Source organism: Talpa occidentalis, unplaced genomic scaffold (genome assembly GCF_014898055.3).
Source record: "Talpa occidentalis isolate TD23 unplaced genomic scaffold, MPIMG_talOcc4v2.1 talOcc4.4, whole genome shotgun sequence".
NCBI lineage: Eukaryota > Metazoa > Chordata > Mammalia > Eulipotyphla > Talpidae > Talpa > Talpa occidentalis.
Window position 1 is genome coordinate 130089226 of NW_023604295.1, and position 23215 is coordinate 130112440.

Below are 23215 nucleotides of genomic sequence, written 5' to 3' on the forward strand. Positions count from 1 at the left end.
ATTATAATTATCTCAAATCTACAGGGAAATGGCAGGAGACATTAAAAAGGGTGGGGGTGGAAATATTAGTGTTGTTTAAGGAAGTACAAGTAACATTGAGATCAGCCAGCCTACGAGGAAGGCATATAATCGATGCTTTTGTTGAAAGGTCCTTTGAAAGGACATATAATGGCAAACATGATAAATAATTCTGAGCAAGATGCTGGATCATTTATGCCCATTGTTCACCTATCAACAGTCTTTCAGACAGATGTCAGCGGCTACCAGCTTCTCCGTTAATTACCAGTAACAGGCCACTCCCTTCACAAGTGCCCCAGGCGATGGCTGTTGCAGTCAGGTTCATACAGTGTAAGGAAATGAAAGCAGCTTGGTAAAACATTGTTTCTAACTGGGACACTTTGATTTTACAGTAGATCAACTTTATTAGAGATGTTCGAGCAGTGTTTTAATAAAATTCTCTTTCTATTGTTTAATTAGCACGTGGAGGTATTGCTTTTCTGATGTGTACAAGAAAGCTTACCTACATCATTGAGAGAGGATTAAGAAGTTATTATGACCATGTTGCTATGAAGAAATATTATGTTTTGGAAACCTGAAAGTTAAAACAAATAACCTGAGTAATTAATCTGTTGAAGAATTTTAATTGCCTTACTTCAGCTTGACCCTGAGCCCAGAACTTACAAACAGAAGTATTATCAAATTCTATTGTAAAAAAATTGAAAACTTCTGAACAATGAAAGACATTTGTTGGTTCAACAGGTATTTACTAGGCACCACGATAAGAGTTTGGTGTGTAGAGTCTGGTTAAGAAAGGGTCCACTACTCCCAAACACGTTGCCACATGAACAAAATCAGGAATCAAGACAGGAGAGGGCCTCCCTGGTGGCGCTGCGGTTGAGCGCTGGGTTGCGAAGCTGCCCGCGGCCTCTGCAGCACCGGTTTGATCCCCGGCTGCTCCCCGGCCACCAGGGGAGGGTCCCACATGGCGCTCAGACCAGACCTCTCCTGCCACCCGCTGCTCCCCTCAGCAGTGTACTTTGGTCCTTCTGCCTGCTCTGCTCCCCGCTCTGGCTCTGGTGAATTCTCTCACCCTCCCGCGCTTCTGACTGTACCCAGTGCATGTATAAATAAAACAAATAAATAAATAAAACATGCCTCTATTTAAAAAAAAAAAAAGACAGAAGGAGAGATGGAGTGTTGGCTGGGAAGGTAACTGGCAATGTCTGCTATAGTAACTAGTCCCCTAGGTATATGGTGAGTAGTTTGAGTATCTGGTATTACCAAATTAAAATGGCAGCTACCAATCTACAGCTCTCAATATGCTCTTTGGCCCTAATACGTGGCTTGATCAAGTTTTCACCATTTTAAATGCTATCCTTACGGAGGTAGACATAAACCTACTTAAACTCACTTCTTCCTATTTCTAGATGATGTTCCACATAGTCGATGTCATGGAGTATTTTCATAGTTTTTAATTTTAGATTGGAGCTCAAATCAGGACCCTGCTAAGTGGCAGAGGCGACATTGGGGAATAGTAGCGCCCCCTTGCTTCAGTTTCCTCATTGTAGATGAAGGTAATAATGGTACCTTAAGGGCTTGTGAGGATTGAAAGGATGTATAAAAAGGTGTTAAAAGAGTGTCTGATACATAGTAAATGTGCCATTAAGTGATAGTAATAATAATATTAACAACTATGACTGAGAATTTGGCAAATGTTCTTCAAGACTCACCTCTCTGCCTTTTCAGTCTTTGTTTAGTAAGCATAATTTGCCTAACACTGTATCGTTCCAAGTAGAGCGCTAGGACTCTGTCACAGCCGAAAGATCAGTGACTTTGTAGCCAGACCAAAATGGATGTGAATTTTGCACATTCTCGCTATTTGGTTTACGACAAGTCACTTGGCTCCTGTGGGCTTCAGTTCTCCTATCTGCAGTAGCCTTCCCTCACTAAATTATGATGAATAGTAAATAATCTGGGCCTCCCTGGTGGCGCAGCGGTTGAGCGCTGGGCTGCAAAGCTGCCCACAGCCTCAGCAGCGCTGCTTGGATCCCTGGCCACCAGTGAGGGTCCCACATGGCACTCAGACCTCTCCTGCCGCGCCCGCTGCTCCCCTCAGCAGTGTCTTCGTCAGTCTGCCTATTCTGTTCCCTGCTCTGGCTCTGGTGATTTCTCCCACCCTCCCGCACTTCTGACTGTACCCAGTGCTTGTATAAATAAATAAATAAATAAATAAATAAACAAATAAATAAATAAATAAATAAATAAATCTTTAAAAAAAATAGTAAATAATCTAATGCTCAAGATATATAGGAAGAATAATGTTCAAAAAGTTTATCAGGGCCTCCCCGGTGGCGCAGCGGTTGAGCGCTGGGTTGCGAAGCTGCCCACCGCCTCTTCAACTCCAGTTCGATCCCCGGCTGCTCCCCGGCCACCGGAGGAGGGTCCCACATGGCGCGCGGACCTCTCCTGCTGCCCGCTGCTCCCCTCAGCAGTGTACTTTGGTCCTTCTGCCTGCTCTGCTCCCCGCTCTGGCTCTGGTGAATTCTCTCACCCTCCTGCACTTCTGACTGTACCCAGTGCTTGTATAAATAAACAAACAAATAAATAAATAAATCTTTTTAGAAAAAAGTTTATCAGTGGGTTTGTCAAAGTAAGTGGATGCACATTGGCGAATAGTAATTATAAGAAAACAGAAAACTATCGATGCAAAGGTCAATTGACTATGTCTAGGATAACATTTCTTGAAGTGTCATCTACATTGTACTTTGACAGAGTCACTTGGAATGAATGTCAAAAGTGCAGATCTCTGAGCCAGAATTCATGACTTAGTGTTTCTGATGGTGATGATCAGGAGTTGCATTTTTAGCAAGCTATCCAGGTGAGTGTTCAGCTTGCTAAAGTTTTAGACCCATTTGTCTATCTCCTAATGAACAGGGCCCCTGTCAGCCTGGCCTGTTGACTGACCCCACAGGAGTGAACCAGACCTCATAGGAGAAGGGCTATATAATACAGAGATCTCCTCCTGCGCTGTCCCCACAGCTGCCTAGCAACTAGGGGGCCTGTGAACTCTGCAACCTTCCCTCAGGAGCAGGGAAGGGGTGTTACCATGCAGATGACCTCGAAAATGCTGACTGGGAAACTCCAGATTGATATGTTTAAAAAGTGCAATCAGAATAGGCGTTACATCTTGTGGGGGTGGCGGAGGAGGACACATTTTGGGCCTGGTTTCCTTTTTACCAATGCCTCTCCCCTTCACAGACTCTGCTGTTTGTAGAGAATTTACCAGGTGCTCCTTACTGACTATGGGTGTGGCTCTGGAGAAGGTGGGAGTTGTTTGCTTCACTCTCTTCCCAGCTAGGAATTCACCCCCTCTGAGGCCTGAGGATGCCACAGACAGGAAAGCTGCAGAGCCACACAGCTGCCAGGCCGGGAAGTTGGAACTGTTATCAGGTAAGTCTTGAGGGACCCTCTGTTTCTTACCACTGCTTAGGTAACAAGGTTTCTCTGAGGAAGTATACGCTCCCTTGACCCAGTGTTTATCACAGTCACGATTGCTTCACAGCAAAACAACCTGAGCTGAATAACTCTTGAAACCCCTTTGCACTGAAGGTTGTCTAACTAGTGGAGTGGATCAAAGACTCTGACCTGAGAGCCCCTCCAAAGTCACATGGTCAAGTCTCCTGCCATGGTTAGGGCAGATTCTTGTACCTGCAACAGTGGATCTTAGAATTACACCCTCTAGATGCTCTCCAGGCATTCACACTGCTGAAAAGATTGAGTGTTTGCAACAGAGTAAAGACCTGACTAACTCATCCTATCTCACTCTTCCTAAAACCTGGCTTTCCGCTGGGACATCTTTATGCATCTTCATTTTCTGCGGGGAAGGAGACTTAACACAGGTTTCTATTTGTACCTACTTGAGTTCAGCTTGATCTATATACCAGTGGCACGTATTTCATATGATAGTTAAGAGCTGCTTGGCTTGATCAGCTCTCCTCTTTGGGAAGCAGTGTGGAATCCACATGGTGAGAGTGGATGCTTCCAATCACAGGACCTCACCCCATGACCACCAGAATGGATATCTGCCCCAGTGAGGTCAACCAGAGGCCTTCCCTGAGGTTTTGAAATTTGAGATTAGGAAAGGACAGTCTCTTGTTGATATGAATTGGGAGCTTGAGTGATCCTGGGCACCTGAGTTTCCAACAGTATAAGCCAAGGGACCAATACGGAGAGGAAATACCAAAATATAAACATTCCTCTCTTAGGTAAGTGACCACTATTTCTTAGCAATTACATCTTTATTCTTGTTCTAGTCTCCTCTCCCTATAGATAAGATTTATTGAGAAACTGAATCAGAAAGCGTCCTTTTTCTGTATCTTAAAACAACCTCCTCTTCCTTAGACTCTCCCCCAAATCAGCCTTAGGAAAACCCAAATCTAACTAACAGTTTCTTTCAAGCACCTTCTAACCTGAGATACCCCATGTCCTATGTGGTGTATGTCATCCCTCATTGAAATAAATAATAACCCCAACTTGTTCAACTGCAGACATACTCCTAAGATTCATTAGGAAGTTTATCAAGGAAGGTACAGTAAATAAAGGTATACAGATTACATTCTGCCTTCTCCCCTGGGAAAAAAAAAAACAAAAACCTAGGAGATTGGGTCTTTCCAGGAGAGACCTTACAGAGACAATACAACAAAAACAACCTTCACCTGGTCTTGAGAGCTCCTTCCAAGAAATAACCTCTAGCCAAAAAGACATATTTGGGGGTGGCATATCTTTGTTCCCCTCCACTTGCATACTTGTGCAATCCTTGTCACAAGTCAATCTCAGAACATTTCATCATCCCACAAAGAACTCTCTGTAGCTTACAAGATATATTTTGTCAACTCTCGATTTGTAGCATCTTTCCATCTTCAAATGTTCACTGTCGCTATTGAATTCCTTTTGCAAGTAGTCTAATGTAGTCATAATGTAGTCATTTGAATAAGTAAACATTATTAAATAAATGGAATTAAAAAAATACCTCTTTGTTATTAAATTAGTTGCCTCTACTTTGTATTATAATCTAAAAGGATTCTAAAAATATCACTCATTTTTAAGTAAAATCTAAATACCAAGATTTATTTAAAATTTATTTAAAACTCAATGTTGTTAATTCAGCTGGGATTTGATTTGAAAGTGAAAAACAGGAAAGAATTGGAGTGAACAAATTCCATGATGGCACCTTGAGAACATTCAAGCAAGTCAATTCACTTGTGGAAATTAAATAGGTCAGACAAACATCCTTCTCTGCAGTCCCTTTGTCTACAGCCCAAGGGAGCAGGATCCCTCCTGAGAACAATTATAAAGGACTGGCTTCAGGAGCTCAGGATGTTGCTTTCTGTGTAGGTCAAACACAAATGAGCGCTTACACCCTTTATTCATTTTACTTAAATTCAGTTAAACAGATCATCTCTTGCATATCTTATGTAAATATTTAACAGCTTTAAAAAATTAGACTTGAACTCAATTTAAATTGTCTTCATTGCATCAACTAAGTCATATGCAAATAGAAAATGAAAGCAAAATCACTGTGTGCTCTGCTTTTCGCAAATTAATGATATATTGATTAATTCATAATTGGTTTAGAAATATTTTAATAAATATTGGTAGATAGGATACAAAGTACATCTAGTAAAAGTAGTTGTGATTTTATTTTATGATACCAAAATAAAATGGGATTATATTACAATTAGAAAACAAATTTTGATGAAAACTCTGTAAACCAAATGTCTCATGTGTAAGAATGATGTATAATATGAAAGCAAAAGCGGCCTCACCGCACATTCACATTGTTGGGACACTGGAGGCTCTCTTCCAGAACCAGCAGTAGAAAGGACATTAATTTTTCCAGGATTGTGTGAACTTAAGCCTGAGAATACTATATAAAGATTCTAAAATCTGACATCACAAATGTTTCCTAAGTTCAGCAGAAAATTAAAGCTTCAAGCACAGAAATTCTCAGCATTATAATTTCAATACCTTCTTATATTTGAGAATTTTTTTTTAAGATTTATTTATTTATGCATACAAGAGCTGGGGTATAGGCCAGAGGTGCAGGGGGGTGAGGGGGAGGGTAGGCGGGCATGAGAGGATTTACCAGAGACAAAGTAGAGAACAGAACAGAAAACAGGCGGATTGAATGAAATACACTGTAACAGAACAGGAGGACTGAATGAAATACACCATTGAGGGGAGCAGCAGGCAGAGGGCTGCTGTGCCATGTGGGTTGCTCCCTGGCTGGCCAGGGATCGAACTCGTGCTGCAGAGGCTGCGGATTGCTTCATAGTGCGGTGCTTAACCCCTTGCACCACCAGGGAGGCCCCCTTCTTATATTTGAATACAAGAACTGTAAAGGTTTAAGATCATGTCATTTTCCAAAAATTACACTTTTTATTGTAAAGCAAGAATTTCTAAATTAGGACCAATTTATACAAAACATTAGTTATTAATATCAGGAAAGTATTAAAGTATTTATTTTATTAATTGATCAAAATTAGCTGCAAGTGTTTCCTGCCCTTAAGTATGTATATTAAAATAGTATTTAACATTTAATAAAATCAACGCTGGAATTGGTACAACTGCTACTGGGCAAAGAAGGGCACTAAAACTGTGCCCAAACAGTTTACCTGCACGCGCAATTGTAAGACCATTCACATTCAAGAAACAACAATAATGGGATTTATTTAACAAACAGGGAAACTAAGAGTCCATAAGGCCACAAGTGGCCAATTATTTCACCCCTAATAGCGTCCAGTGTTCAGAACTCCTAAACAAAATGGTGTCCAAGATGGCATCTTCCTGTCCCTGATTGCTTGGAGCTCGTGTCGCCAGAGGCAATAGGCAGGGATCCAACTCTTGAGGACATCAGTAAACATTCACCTGAGCCACCAAGATAAGCCTGAGGCAATAGCACAGTATCAAACAACAGTAGAAACAGCAGAACGACTGTAGAAACTGCAGAATGACTGGACAAATGGGCCACATTCACACAGCTCAGTGAGTGAGGCACGCCGCTCCCGGCCCTTGCCTTCCCCTTCAGGCTGTAACAGCAGCAAAACTGGGAACAGTTTTAGCTGCCTCGCTACCCACAAAACTTCTCAACTTTTCTTCTCCATGGTCAGCTGCTAGAAGCTTTATCACGTCCTTTGGAGGTCAACAGCAATCTTCAGCAGTGTAGGCCTCTCCGTGTCCTTCAGAGGCCAATGGCAGTCTGGAAGATTTGCCTGGTGGGGCTGGAATGGCTGACCCTGGGGGCTGCTTCTGCAGTCCTTTATATTCCCTATCAGATTCCCCACCCCTACTGATTATTTCTTGCCAGGCATATTCCACCTGGGGCTATTTATCCTTACTTGTGCCCCAGCCAGGTGGCACCACTTGTAATAGCCTTTGGCTCCAGCCTTGCCCTTCAATCCCCCCCCACACACACAATTAAAATACAAAGTACAAAGCCATATAATTAAAAAATATTATTATCACACTGCAAAATTAAAGCATGTATTTTACTCTTCCATACTTGAAATAGCACTGTACCCATGAAAATAATTATCTTCTCATTCTGTTATGAATGCATCCAAAAAAATAAACCAAATATAATTATCACAAACCCCTACCTAACTATAATATTTTTATGAGAAATATTTTTAAACTTTCTTAAATGTTCATAAGACTCAGTAATTAACTGTATATTCATTAGCAAAAGATAATTCTTACATGTTTATTTTGGGTCAAGGCAACTCAATTGGTAAAGGCCAAAATGAGATCTATAACCATAGAAGATTGATATTTGTGACATCAAACTCTCACATATAAATATGAATAGACAGATTTACCATCATTTTCAAATAAAACTTAAATTTACCATTGAACTTTTTAAAATTGACAAAGTTACACCTTTGTTCATGTAGTCTTTATATAAATTTAAGGTGCTGAATTTCTGGATCCAAGAGCTACTTGTAATTTGTGATGAAAGGCATTTATCCGTTCTTTCTGAACTGGCCAGTTCAAGATGCAGTGAGATTTAAACATTCCTCTTCTCAAACATAGAGCATGGTTCAGTTTGTAATCTGGAATCTCCTCAAGAAAGATCAATATAATAGAATCCAGATTTTGTTCAATAGCCTGCTGAACTGCATGGTGCACCTTGAATCTAAGTAAAAAAAAAAAAGGTGTCAAATTAAGTGGATATTAATATACAGGTTTTGACAGCCAAAAGCTCTAAAATCTAAAATTCCCCTTAGAATTTGATCTTTACCAAAATTCTGGTTATGTGGTTATGTCTTTTCTTAATTTTATTTTTAAAATTATTTGAGGTGTAATATTAGTGATTATTAAAAGCTCAACTGAAAACTGATACACACTTAAAATCTCACAATATTTACCTACCTTTTGCATAGTGGATCTTTTAACAGATGTTGTGTTATGACAAAAATAATTTTTTTGCTCCTTTTGATGCTATTAACAATTGCTTGAAGTTCAAGTACGCCTGCCTCAAAGTCCCTTTCTTCCAGACAAAATCTGAGAGTTTGATCTCTTTCTTCCATTGGGGAGAAGTTTTCCCAGACCCAATCCCTGTCTTTACGGGCGTGAATTATATATGCTGCATATTTGAACTGCTCTGGTTGTTTGTCTATTTCTTGGAAACCAAGAATTCGATGCACTGAGACATTCCAATAAAAAGATATCCTCCAGCCTTCAAAATGGACAAGCAGAACTATAATGATAAAAATCATCAGGGTGCTGGTACATATCATGAAAAGGAGTTCAAAGGGAGCACTGTCCTTGCAGGGTGATGTATCAAAATGCATCACTGGGAAACCATGATATTGAGGTGGAGTATTGCAGAGATACTGACTTGATAGCTCGGAGATATTGGTGTGGGTACCATTCATCCAATTAACAAACCAGGCAATACTTTCACATGTACAATCAAATGGATTAAAGCTCATATCTAAATTACTCAGGTTCTTGAATGCTGACTCAAAAACATTCTTCTCAACTGATGTTATGAGATTCTTCTGAAGGTTCAATGACTTTAGAGACCTTTGATTATCAAAGACGGAGGGTGGAAGTATGTTTATATTATTCAGTCCTAAATTGAGGGTCTTTAATTCAACTAAGTCCTTGAAGACCTCTGTTGGGATCTCATCAAAACCATTGGACTCTAAGTTGAGGATGTGGAGGTGAGAAAGGCCCTTTAAAAACTGAACGGGACCACCAGGGTTTGCATGTTTCCAGAGCCGTGCTAAATTGTTATGCTGCAAATCCAGAATTTCTAGTTTCTCAAGACCTTCCAATAGTTCATCGTCTATGTTTGCCATGTTGTTGTTGCTTAAATCCAGAATGGTCAAGTTACGAAGTAGGTAAAAAGGTGAAGGAGAGCTAACCAGATTTTTAATATCTACCCTTCGGAGCATCAGTCGTTGAAGGCTTGGAACCAACGCAAATGATTTGCTGCTCAGTTGTAGGTATTTGTTGTAGGAAAGGTAGATTTCAACAATGTTTTCTAGACCTTTCCATTCCTGGCCTGTGAGTTCCTGTCCAATTTCATTCAGGCCGAGGTCAAGTAACTCTAAGTGGCCCAACCAAAAAAAAGCACCACTCTGTATTTTGGAGATTCTGTTTTTGGTTAGGTTGAGTAATAGTAAAGGAGAATGAGTAAGTGATAAGAATGTTTCATTTGTTAAAGTCTGCAAACTTGCAAAAGAGTTGGATAAATGTAAGTATTTCAGCTTTATCAATCCTGTGAACATATTGCGTCCTATGTTTGGGAAGTTGTTATCGTCCATGTCAAGATACTCCAAACCTTTTAGCCACTGAAAGGCAAAATCATCAATCTTGGGAAGTGCAGCAAGGGCATTACTTTGTTTAGTAAAAGATCGTCTCAAATTCAGGTATCTCACATTGGAAAGCCCATAAAAGGAGTAAGAAGATAAATGACCTATATTATTATACTCCAGGGAGAAATATTCTAGATGGGGTAGCCAAGCAAAGGAACTGTTATCAATTACATTTAAACCGTTGCGGGAAAGATCGAGCCTGGTGAGATTTGTCTGCTTTAGCCCAAAGAAAGTCACATTGCTTATTCTGTTCAGCTGGACATTGCTCAGAAACAGATGCTGTATGCTTGTGTTTGATAATTCCAAACAGAGTTTCGCAGTGAGAGTGGGGCCCAATTGGACATTGTTCAGTGAGAGGCCAAATAATTTTCCAATTGCATGAAAACACCCTGGAGAGAACTAAAGGTGGGAGGAAAAAGAGGTTAATAACCAAAACATAGTAAAATTGTAAAACCTCGGTGACCCCCCCCCCCTTTCACCACCATATTTGGATTTTTCTCTGCTTTCCTCCCATGCACAGTAACTTCTCTGTGCTGCTGATAACTACCTTCTCCTCCAGCCCCTCACCTGCCCTTACCTGGCTAACTTCTGTTTTGATTTAGATGTCCCTTCTTTCAGACACCTTCCCTGACCTTCCAGCTCAGACTAAGTCTTCTGCTACTTTTACTTCATCACATTGATCTTAATTATAACTGAGAAGCTATTTGTAAAGTCACCGTTGGGAGAGATCCACTTTCTGTCTTGATGAGTTCTGTTCTCCGTGAACATCATGGAATGAATGAGCAGATTTTATTATAAAACAGTGATAAATACTTTCTCTTCTGCAGCTCTGAATTCCAGCCATCCTCTGCCATTCGTCACTGTTTGCTCCGGACTTGATTTTATTACAAAGTTTCTCATTCCCTTTACTCTGTCCCCATTTGCTCACCAGAAGCTGCACTGCCCTGGGATTCAGCTTTAGAACAAGAGACAGAAGGAAGGGCAGAAGGAATCCAGAGAGGACAGTAGCCAGAAGAGCAAAGAGGCTCTGATTTCTACAGTGTCCCTTGTGAAATGTTAGGGCTAATGAAAAATATGACAGAAAGGTGGAAGAAAACGTGCAATATTGTGAGTAAAGTGAGTTAAAATACAAAATAAGAAATTATTAAATTATGATAAATTTACGTGATAAGATTTTTTGCAGTCCCCTTTAAAATAAGTTTTTGAATAATACTTAGTGACTTGGAGGATGTTCTGAGATGTTACTTTTTTTTTTTGATTTTTATGTATACTTTGTTTTATTTTTGCTATTAATTTCAAATGGCAAGATACACTGTCATGCTTCACAAGACAATAGAGCACAGCTCATAAACATGCAGGCCCTGGTCTAACATTGCCAGAAAGCTGGCTATGTCATCTGCTGTGAGATCTTGGAGTTTCTCCTTATTTTCTGTTTAAATGAACTTACTTTTGGGTAAAGTGATGATAAGAATAAGTTGGTTACAGGACAATATACAAAAAATTAAAAAAGAAATTGCCATAGTACCTGGCACACAGTTAAGTATTCTATTTACTTTCAGCTGCCATAACTTTTTCTTCTTATTACTTGGACAAAAACTTGAAATTAACATACCCAAATGCTAACAATGGCCTCTGGATTTTAAAATGTGTGTAGATTCATGTCTATACTGCACAAGAAACTGTGGGGCTGCATATAAGCCCTCTTGCAAGTCTGTCATTCATTTATTTTGTATTTTTTGGTGATTAAACTTAACAGCAAGTGAAAAACCAGAGTGTACTGCCACATTGCAAACTACTATACTAGAAAATACAGACATATCTGCTTGCAAGGAATTATTTTTTTAATCTTCAAAGGAGAAATGAATCCAAACTGCCAGCCAGTTAATTCTTTTCCCTCTTATGGCAAAATTGCCTTACACACAACTAGTTTTGCAAGGGAAAGGTTTGCAGCAAAGAGGTTTGTGGTGAAAGCAGAGATTGCAGGAAGCAGTAAGTGTGAAAAATTCCTGAATGACATGGCAAAAGTCTCTGAATTCTTATTGATGTGATACAGGGACCGCCCACACTTAAATGCTGAACACCAAATCACTTTACCTTACTTCTTACCTCATTAATTGGATTTGATGACAAGTCTAATATTTTTATGGAGGAGTTGCCAAGGAAATCAAATTCTTCACCTCTTAGTGTGTGAATTTTATTATTTGATAATAGAAGCACTTGGAGATTTTCCAGTTGGAGCTGAGTTCCTAATTTAGTAGATGATAAACCAGTACGAGATAGATCTAACTTGATTAAATTCTGAGGAGAAAAAAAAAACCAACACATAAGTTAGAGTCCCGTCATCAAAAACAATTATTCTAAATGCCCATGAATTTTAGGAATATCTCCACATAAAACACCACTTCTATTCAACAAAAAGCTAACAGTAATAATCTTCATTGTGATTAAAAATACCAATATTGCAAAGATTTAGTTTCTTGAAGAAAGAAACTATTTCCTTTACCAAAATAAAATGAATTAGCTTGTTTATTTGTGATATAAGGAACGTTCATGTAAATATTTGTTTATTGATGATAAGTAAAAGGAATCAACAGGCCCAATATGGAGTCCTTCTTGTCAGACCCCCACCAAGACTAATACCTGACCTAATTACAGTTTCAACCTCTCCTGAGAGTAGACTTCTAAACCAAACAATCTGGAGTTTCCAGGTCAAAGCTGGTGAGGTTAACTACACAACACATCTCCTTGCTAAGGGAAGGTTATTTTGTCTCAAATATTCTTTCTTTCTTTTGCTAATAAGCTCATCCAACCTCTTTTCTTCAGTAAACCACCCCATACTTGTGCAATCCCTTGCAAGGCCATTCTCCTTGCTGGAGGAAATTCATGAATTGTTTAATAAAATCAACTAGAGCTCTACATTAGTCAAATTAATGTTTTTTTAAAGGCATTTATTTATAATGCAAGGCCAATCAAACATGCAGTGTCATACATCAACTCTGAAACTAAACAACAGAAAAAAGAAGAAGAAATGTTTCCCTTAAAAGCATGGGTAGAAGTTTGCTGTCCATGAAATCAGAAAAAGACTTCTGTATTTAGAAAGAGTAAAATTTTGTATCATGACTAGTATAGAGAATTTTTTTGTTTGTTTTGTAAGTGTCTTGGGGTATTTATCACTCTATGCTGCTTTTGAACATGTAAACTTCCAACTCAGGTAAAAGGTAAGGAAGATCTGATTTCTCTTAGGGCAAAATAACATTTGCCAGTCATTACTGTCACCAGGTTTTAAGGTCCAAAAATATTCCATCCACATCATAATCTAAGAAAGCACAAACAAGATGTTCAAATCTAAGCATATTTAAATTTTTACATTATTCCTGGCATCTAAAGTCAAGGAATACTCAGTTTTTTATAAATTCATAAAATAAAAAGAGATTTGTAAATGACGTGGGGGTTAAGAATGGCACTAATAATATGCATTTTTTACAGATTTAAAATTCAATCAAAGTACCGAAAAGAATAAGATAGTAACCACTGGAGAAGCAACGTTAAGACATTAAGAGGAGACTTCTTAAGTCAGTAGGTAAGTTTTAATTGAACACTTTGCTTTATCATGCATTAGTCTGTTAACTTTCATTACAAGTTCTAAATCAAAAGCACTGAGAGTTCATCTGCTATGTTGCCCATGAAATATTCTTATTCTGCTGTGATCATGACCTCCATATTTTGTGTCTAAGTTCTATTTCCAAAGGAGGCAGCAAGTGAGGCAGAGATCTGTAAAATCAATAATAAAGTAATTTAAGACTATGTTTACTCTTTTGAAAACAATTTCAATCATAATGGCAATATTTGTGTGCGAGTAGATCAGATTTCTTAGTCATGACTTTGATATTTAGATATGAAGTCTAAAAGATGGTTAAGTGACTTGAAAACAACATTAGATAACATTTTTCATTTCTTATATGAAAACAAACCTTTCCATCTTACCTTCAGGTTTACGAAGGGATTATTTTGAATTTTCTGGATTGGGTTGGACATTAGATGGAGTTCAAGTAAATTCAAGCAGAAAATAAACGTTTTATCAGAAAGATGAGATAGCTCATTGTGCTGGAGGCTCAAAACTTTCAACAAGTGGAGTTGTTGGCACAGTTCTGGGTCTAGTTTTGAGATAGAGTTAAATCCTCCATCTAATATGGTGAGTTGCCTGTATCTTGTAAAATTGGCAGGTGGTAATCTTCTGAGTTGATTATGGGTAAGATTCAATACTGTTATATTTGCTGGGAGGTCATCAGGTACTTGAGTCAACTTCAGATGACTACAGTCAGCTACCTCATCTCTTATAACACATTTGTTGGTAGAGGATACATAGAGTAGCCAAAAGGGCAACAGTCCCCAAAAGGAATAGATGTGATAAGGCAAACTCAGTCTCATGATTCTGCCCTATAAAAAAAACATAAAAAGTAATGGACAATGTTAAGAACACATGATTTCCTATGCATTGGTATATTTCTTGTATAGAGCCAAGATGTGACTGTAGATGATCATTTTATTCTTGACTTTTATGATACATAAGTATGCATTATTTTTTTTAAATTTTTTAGAAAAGATTTACTTATTTATTTATTTATACAAGCACTGGGTACAGTCAGAGGCGCAGAAAGGCGAGAGAATTCACCAGAGCCAGAGCAGGGAGCAGAATAGGCAGACTGACGAAGTACACTGCTGAGGGGAGCAGTGGGTGTGGCAGGAGAGGTCTGCGCACCATGTGGGACCTTCGCCAGAGGCCAGGGATTGAACTGGCACTGCAGAGGCTGCGGGCAGCTTGGCAACCCAGCGCTCAACTGCTCGCCACCAGGGAGGCCCTTTATTTATTTTATTGAGATAATATTGGTTTATTTCACAGTTTGTATTTTGGTATTAAGAAAAATTTCTTTAATAAATGGTGCTGGGAAAACTGGGAAGTCACACACAAAAGAATGATGGATCAGTCTCTAACTCTATATACAAAAATAGACTCAAATAGGTTTAAGATTTAGGTATTAGATATACAACAATAAAATACATAGATGAAATTATTGGTGATATGTCCATCACATCAAAAATAAGGATGTTTATGGAGACTTGACCCCTAAGGAGAGACAAATGAAAACAAATATAAACAACTGAGATTACTTCAAGTTAAAAAGCTTTTGCACAGTGGGATAAAAATACAAAATGATTAAATAGAACCCTATTAAATGGGAGAAAATGTTCACATCATATATAACTCATAAGGGATAAATATCTAAGGTATATAAAAAGCTCATGCAATTCAACAATAAAAAACAAATAATGTAATTAATAAATGGGCAGCATATGTGAACAGATAATTCACCAAAAATGGATATCCAAAAGGCCAATAGGTGTATGAAAGAAAGTTTGTCATTGATTCCAACAGAAGAGATTTAGGTTAAAACCACAATGAGATACCATCTCAAACCCTTGAATATGGAACATATTAAAAAGTTCACTAACAAGGCCTATAGAGGATGCTGAGAAAGAGGAACCTATTACACTGTTGGTAGAAGTGTAAGTTGGTGCAACCACTATGAAAAGCAATATGGATTTACCTTAAAAAAGCTAAAAAATGGAAATACTGTACAACCCAGCAATCCAACTCTTGGGCATCTACCCCAACAACATGAAAGTAATGCAAATATGTGTGTGTGTGCATGTATGTGTGTGCCCTACAATGTTCATACCAGCATTATTTACTATAGCTAGGACATGGAAGCAGCCTAAATCCCCACTGACAGACAACTGGCTCAAGAAGCTGTGGTCTATCCATACATGGAATACTGTTCAGCCATAAGGAAAGATGAAAAGCAGTCATTCAGCAAAATGGAAGGAGCCTAAGAGAATTAATTACATGTAGTAAAGCAGTCAGAACATTAAAAAAAAAAACTGGATATTTACATAGCAGACATTTTTGATAAAATATTTTCAAGAACTAGTAGACATCAGTACACACTTAAGGGCTATGAGGCTGGGGGAAGAGGAAGGATAAGTGACAAGTGGAGAGAGGAATAGTAGTTATAAAAAAAAAAAAAGTCAATTAATGAGACCTAACAGTACCAAAGCAACAGACCTAGAAGAAAAGAAAACAAATAAAAAATAAATTCGCAGAGCCTTGTGATTTTGGAGAGCCTTTTTAGGGTATGTAGGATAACCTTTCTTCAAGGTAGAAGCAACACTGCATTACAATGAGAACACAGGATCAACTGAACCACTATTTACAATTGGGATGTATAATTTGATTTATACATTTCATTTTCCCCCTAAACTTATACAGATACACCTATATACAGACACACCCCAAAATGTAATTGTGTTGTAAAGTTGGGAGGCAACTTTCTGAAACTAGTGCTACCCAAGGCAGGCACTGTTCTTAGCTGAGTAACCTACTATTGCCCATCATTTTCCATACATCTGGACATCTGTCCATGTCTTATTTAGCTCCATTTTCCCTTATTAGCCCTGAGAAAGCTAATTATGTGCTAACAGAAACCCTCTAAGTATCTTCTCATTTTCAAGTACCTTATTATAAAATCATAAAATGCCAACCCTCTTCCCTTTTCTGGTCAGCAAAACTCAGAAAAAGAAATAAGCCTCTTTTAAGCTCATGTAACTTTGTGTCTTTAAGGTGAAGATATGACTTTTTAAAAACTGTGTTGCAAAATTATTCCCATAGCTAGCTGTCCTAAAGTGTTTTCCCAGGCATATCACTCTACACAAGAAAAACAAAACAAAACAAAACAAAAACAAAACACTAATTACTGCATAAAATGTTTTACCTGTTATTCAAAATTATTGCTGCTGCTCATACCGACTTAGGCTACATTTCTCCCAAACCTGAGTTTTTCTTCCACGGTTTTTGATTCTGACTGGATTTCAAACTCCAAATGAAGGAAAGGCCAACGAATGCTAAAAATCAGTGTGCACTCTAGCTTCATTCAACATGGGAGATTCTATTCCAAAAAGGATTTAAAACATGTATCTTCACTTACTCCGACAATGGCTTACTGGTCTCTTTTTCATTCGTCCAAATCCAAACGTTTTTGTCAGGGAAGTGGGGATAAATTGGCTGCAATCCTGAAAGTGAAACTGAAGTTTGAAGAAAAAAAAAAAAGGGCTTTTGTAATTGGTGCATTCCCAGGAAGACAAAGGAAAAAAGCAGTTTCAGCAGGAAGTGTTTTAAAGTGCTTTTTAAAAATGTCTTTTTTTTTCCTTCAGGTTTTTTTTTAAATGAGAAATCTTTCTCATTTTCTTTCTTTTCTTTATCTTCTAAAAAACAAAGCAAAACAAAAAATGCGCCACCATCCAATATAACCCTTTTTTCACCCTTACTTCTGTGTCCTCCCCTCTTCACCACTGTCACCTTATTTAGGTTGTCAATGTCATTTTATTGGTTTTCATTGAAAGGGGTGATTACAGATTTAGCAACAGAAAAGTTGCAAGAGTGGGACTCTACTACTTGTTGTAGGTGTGGTTAGGATACTGGAGTTCAAACATGCCTAGCAGTATGTACAGCTCTGATTTTACTGAAGACATCGGAGTCATGAAGTGTCATGAAGTCAAGAAGTGGGACACTTCTTGCAACAGGAAAAAAAAAAAAAAGCTTAATCAAAGATAAGAACTTTCATTTTTCTTGCTTTATCTTCTTAGTAACCCTGTAAGATAAGCAATGCACAAACTAACCTCCAGATCAAAGAAGGGAACAAATTGACAGCAGAGTAAAGGTTGGCCATGCAAAGCCAGGGGTTAGTCTTGACACCCTGCTCTGATCGCCACAGTCCCAGGGAACACATGGAAACATCCAGAGAAAGTCCAGATTCACTAGTTAGGTCTCAATTAACTTTCCTGACTCCAGGTAGAAAAAAGAAATGTGATTGTCAAGAAAAGAACATTTTTTTTTAAAAATAATTAATGTAATATTATAGCTATTGTTAAATGGTAAAATATAATAAATAGAAGGAAATGCTGATGCCCTAATCCAGCTTCCTTGTTTGAGAAATGAGGAAAATAAAACCTACAGGATGAGTGATTTGCCTAAGGGCAGACCACAAATGGCCACATGCTTCCTTATTGGCTTAATAAAACAGCCTGAACCAGTTGCAATTAGTCACTACCTTGATCTGATTATGGAATTGAGAGCAAGGCATAAGTTCACTTCAGAAGCAAACTGCCCTCTTCTGGGCCCAGGCCTTGTGGGTCCTGGGTTCCTGGCTACACCTTCCTAATTTTCAGTTGTATTATACTCATAGAAGTGAACAAATGTTCTGTGAACAATTGTCTCCCACATCTATCCTCTGGGATATACAAACAGTGAGACATTACTAGTGTTAGACGAGAACTGTATGTCTAGACTTGTGCCAGCAGTGACTATACAATTATCAGCCAACTACTGGGTATTTGAAAGAAAGGTTTAATTTAGAATGGTTCCCATGCATTTCTGAAATAAACCTTTGTTAACATAAACAAAGAGACAGGACTAGCCATTTCCCTTGTCCTAGCAGAATGTTAAAACTATACCTTTTTATCATTAAAACTGACTGTGGTTTGCAATGTGATGAATATATTGTAGACTCAAATAAAAAGTTACACTTGCCTCAGAACATGAAGCACAGATAGCCTTTTTAAAAAAAGATTTATTTTTTTTTTTTTATGCATACAAGAACAGAGGTGTGGGCCAGCGGTAGGGGATTCACCAGAAACAGAGTGGGGAGCAGAACAGGTGGATCTACTGAAACACACTGCTGAGGGGAGCAGCAGGTGAGGCAGGAGAGGTCTGATAGGCCATGTGGGTCAGCTCTCTGGCCGGGGATGGAACTCATGCTGCAGTGGCTGGTGATAGCTTGATAGCGCTGAGACTTTAATCCCTGCACCACCAGGGAGCCCCCAGTCATTTTCAACTCTGCTTCTTGGTGTTCCTGCACAGACAACACTGAGCAAGGACATGTCCTCTGTAATGTCTGAAATTCTACAGGCATGTCTTTTTCTCTTTAAACTCCATCTCTAAAGTAAAGCTACAGTTCCTCTTAATGGCATCATTTCTATTTCTACTCATTGACTTTCAAGTGGTTTAAATTAAGCCCAACCAGACAAGGAACTCAGCAAAATCTTGAGAGAGGAAATAACACTACCTCCTTCCTGCTACTCTCACTTACTTCTGCTGAGCAGGGTTGAGATAGAAATTCCTTTCTGAAGAGAAACCAACACAGTGCTCCAGTGTAACATTTCTTTCTTTCTTTCTTTCTTTCTTTCTTCTTTCTTTCTTTCTTTCTTTCTTCTTTCTTTCTTTCTTCTTCCTTTCTTCCTTTCTTCCTTTCTCCTTTCTTCCTTTCTTTCTTCCTTTCTTCTTTCTTCCTTTCTTCCTTTCTTCCTTTCTCCTTTCTTCCTTTCTTCCTTTCTTCCTTTCTTCTTCCTTTCTTCCTTTCTTCCTTCTTCCTTTCTCCTCTTCTTCCTTTCTTCCTTCTTTCTTCCTTCCTTTCTTCCTTTCTTCCTTCTTCCTTTCTTCCTTTCTTCTCCTTTCTTTCTTTCAGCACTGGGTACAGTCAGAAGCGCGGGAGGGTGAGAGAATTCACCAGAGCCAGAGCGGGGAACAGAGCAGGCAGAAGGACCGAGGTACACTGCTGAGGGGAGCAGCAGGCGGCAGGAGAGGTCTGCGCGCCATGTGGGACCCTCCTCTGGTGGCCGGAGCAGCCGGGGATCGAACCAGCGCTGCAGAGGCCGCGGGCAGCTTCGCAACCCAGCGCTCAACCGCTGCGCCACTGGGGAGGCCCTTTTTTAAATTTTTTTTGTGGGACCCTCACCAGTGGTGGGGAATGAACAGGCGCTGCAGAGGCTGCAGGTAGCCTTGCAGCCCAGTGCTCAACCACTGCGCCACCAGGGGAGGCCCTCTTTCTTTCTTATTTTTTGGTAATTTTTCAAAGTTGTTGAAAGTGATTTTATCTTTCTGGCTCTTTTCTATCTGTGAAATGAGTGGTTGAGTGTGAAACGGGTCCCACACTTCACTGACAATCTCTTGATAGGGCAAAAAGTTCTTCATTCTCTGGGCCTTTATTTTGGGATTTTGGTGTTTATTAAAAAAAAAATTCTAGACCAAACTTTGCAGTCAGCCAACATTTTAAACCTTTTTGCTAAATCTGAATAAACTCATGTTTACTGGGCATCCAAGAAATGACGTTAAAGATGTCTGATAACACGCTTGAACAATCACGCTTAACAGAAGGAAGGCCCATGTGTCAAAAGCAGCTAACAACTCATTGTAATCAGACTGAACTTGTCAGTTTGTGAGAATTAATTTTCATGAAGATTGATCTTCATTTTATAATGCCAGTTTTTTTTTTTTAAGATTTATTTATTTATGCATACAAGAACTGGGGTATAGGCCAGAGGTGCGGGAGGTGAGTGGATTCACCAGACAGAGTGGGGAGCAGAACAGGTGGAACCACTGAAATACACTGCTGAGAGAAGCAGTGGTTGAGACAGGAGAGTCTGCTGTGCCATGTGGGTAGCTCCCTCACTGGGGATGGAACTCATGGTGTAGTGGCTGCCAAGAGCTTGATAGCACTGTCTTTAACTCCTGCACCCCCGGGAGGCTCTGTAATGCCAGTTTTGGACCAACAGGAAAAATTAAATGAAGGCCCAGAGTTAGACTATGTAGACAATTGCTTCTGAACACCCTCCTTGCCATTCACCTAAGAGGAAGCTTAATCTGTATCATGACAGGATTTATAATAAGAATATGAGAACTGGTCCTTAAAAAGTGAGAAGTAAAAGTGTAAAGGAGCTGGGCGGCACAAGGCTTACTGTGATAAAGATTTGGAGATTAAAATAACTACATTCAGAAAGTGCCAAGAGATAGTTTACAACCTGTAGAAAATGTTATTCTGATTATCCTTTACTTTATGTAGCAACTAGTCTAAGAGTTGAATGTATACTTTAACACCATCAAAAGAAATGGTAACGGTAATTTTTCTCTAAATTATCTACTTGTGTTGCTTGTATAATCACAGGATTATATATAAAACAACTTGCAGAAAGCTGAGCCACTCCTGTGCAAGAATGTTTTTTTCTATTTGGTTTTCATATTTTCATTATTGATTTGTAAAAACTTTTTGAATATGGTGGAAATTAGCTTTCATCTAATTTATTGCATTTTTTAGCTGAGATTTTTTGTTTTGATTTTTTTTTTAAGTGATTGCTTTAACTACACAATTCCTGAAGTCAATAAATGGCAAAGTAGGAAGCTTCAAAACCTCCTTCTCCCATGGCAAACCATCAAAAAACATGTGGCTGAAGTAGCCTTATTGTTGTTCTGGAAAATAGTCAATGGTTACTAAGTCAAAAGTAACTTAGTGAATGCTCAATGAAGAAAAAGTCACCTTAAAATCAAGTAGGTGCTCACCATAAGGAAAATGCACCCCAATACCATAATGAGATATCACCTCCTAACTCAGAGTGAGTAGGAATACGCAAGAAACAGTGTTGACCTGGATATGGAGAAAGGGTAACACCCCTGTTGTTGGTTGGAATGTAAATTGGTGCAGCCACCAAGGAAAACATTATGGAGGTTCCGCAAAAATTATAAATAAAACTACCATATGTCCAGTTGAGGAAACAGACAAAAACACTCACTAGAAAAAATATACACTCTCATGGTCATTGCAGCATTGGTTACATAGCCAAAGCATGGGAATTCCCTACCTGTCCACTGATGGATGAGTGGATAGGGAATGGAAAGAGAAATATTGTAATGGATAAAAAAATGCACTGCATGTGTGTGTGTGTGTATTCAATATTTCATTGTAGAACCCATGACATAGTGAGGATGGTGGTGTGCATGTCTGGATGAAGTTATGTCTGATGTAAGGAGCAATGTTATGTTCTAAAAGTATTAAAGAGGAGAAAACAGGGCCTCCCTTGGTGGCGCAGGTGGTTGAGCTCAGCGCTGTGAAGCTGTCCGCAGCCTCTGCAGCTCGGGTTCGATCCCAGCCGCCGGCGAGGGTCCCACATGGCGTGGCAGACCTCTCCTGCCTCGCCCGCTGCTCCCCTCAGCAGTGTATTTCAGTCAGTCTGCCTGTTCTGTTCCCTGCTCTGTCTCTGGTGAATCCTCTCACCCTCCTGCAAATCTGACCTGTACCCCGGTACTTGTATAAATAAATAAATGAATGTTTAAAAAAAAAAAGAGGAGACAACATTCTGAACTCATTCGATGAAGGCAATATTACCCTGATAGCAAAGTCACATGAAAACACCTTGAAGAAAGAAAACCACAGTGCAATATCTCTTATGAATACTGATGCAAAAATCTTCAACATACTACTACTAATGAATTCAGTAACATATTAAACGGATTATAAACTATGATCGTACAAGATTTATTCTTGTAGGAAAGAAAGTTCAACATACCAAAAAATCAATCAATATAAGACACTGCATGTATAGATTGAAGGAGAAACCCACAGGGTCATTGTAATAGATGCAGAAAAAACATTTGAATAAATTAAATACATTTTCATGATAAAGCACTCAGCTGTTTGAAAAGATTTAAAGATTATTTATGGCAGGATGCAACACAATGGCCCTCAGTAAGATAAAAAGGCAGAATTCTTTGTTACTTACAGTTCCAGATGAGAGAAGGCTGCCAGGCAGAGGCACACAAGGGTTTGCCCCTAGAAACAGAACTGACAGTAAGTTTGCTGCAGGGAAGAATCGATTCATGGCAAAACTGAATTGAATAACTTGGGGGTACTCTGGTACTTAGGGGCTTTCCCTAATGATCTGGTACATGTCCTGGGGAAAGCGGTGTGGGTATGTAGTGATCTGGAATATGAGAACCCAATAAGGAAGTGAGAAAGTTGCAGACTTAATCAGCAACTCCAAAACAGAGCTGATTGAACTCTGACCAGGCCCTCAAAACGAGGTCAGAATTTTTTTTAAATTACATTAAAATTGACCCATGAATGTCTTGACATCAGTTTTGAGCTTTATTGTGAGGGTGTTTGAGTGTCCTGGCCAGTAAAGGGGCTTCCAGTGATAGGTGGGACATGTGTTGTCTTAAACAACATAAAAAACTATTCATCTTGAGAGTAGAAAAGAGGAAAACATGTAAAAGTATAAGGAGTCTTTATAGGTCTACCTTTAACCAAGTTCCTCTTTAAATGATATTGACCAAGAAGAGAGATCTGAAATTTCTGGGGTTTTTACAGTCTTTTGGGGGAGTTATAAAGTATGTTAAAAGTATGGATATATTTTTGGTGACACTAATTATTTGGTATATTTTTTGGGTC

The 23215-nt window shown here is 38.9% G+C and overlaps 1 protein-coding gene and 1 long non-coding RNA gene across 4 annotated transcripts; one reads left to right on the forward strand and one right to left on the reverse strand.

The window, feature by feature from the left end:
* Window positions 1–2853: 2853 nt before the first annotated feature.
* On the forward strand, window positions 2854–13459 carry LOC119257933 (uncharacterized). Its single transcript, XR_005128140.2, has 4 exons — window positions 2854–2878; window positions 3355–3450; window positions 10816–10991; window positions 13371–13459. It is a non-coding gene; the product is annotated as an uncharacterized LOC119257933 (long non-coding RNA).
* On the reverse strand, window positions 6507–22562 carry TLR3 (toll like receptor 3). 3 transcript variants are annotated; one of them, XM_037526351.2, is made up of 6 exons: window positions 22548–22562; window positions 16715–17024; window positions 13869–14321; window positions 11991–12182; window positions 8431–10283; window positions 6507–8194 (listed from the first exon to the last, which is right to left on the reverse strand). In XM_037526351.2, exons 3-6 carry the CDS (start codon window positions 14310–14312, stop codon window positions 7966–7968), a joined length of 2718 nt encoding a protein of 905 aa, XP_037382248.1. In that variant the 5' UTR covers window positions 14313–14321; window positions 16715–17024; window positions 22548–22562; the 3' UTR covers window positions 6507–7965. The 3 variants fall into 3 exon arrangements, with proteins under 3 accessions (XP_037382248.1, XP_037382249.1, XP_037382247.1); XM_037526352.2 differs by lacking the exon at window positions 22548–22562 and having other exon boundaries at window positions 16928–17031; XM_037526350.2 differs by lacking the exon at window positions 22548–22562 and having other exon boundaries at window positions 16715–17031.
* Between the last annotated feature and the right edge of the window lie 653 nt (window positions 22563–23215).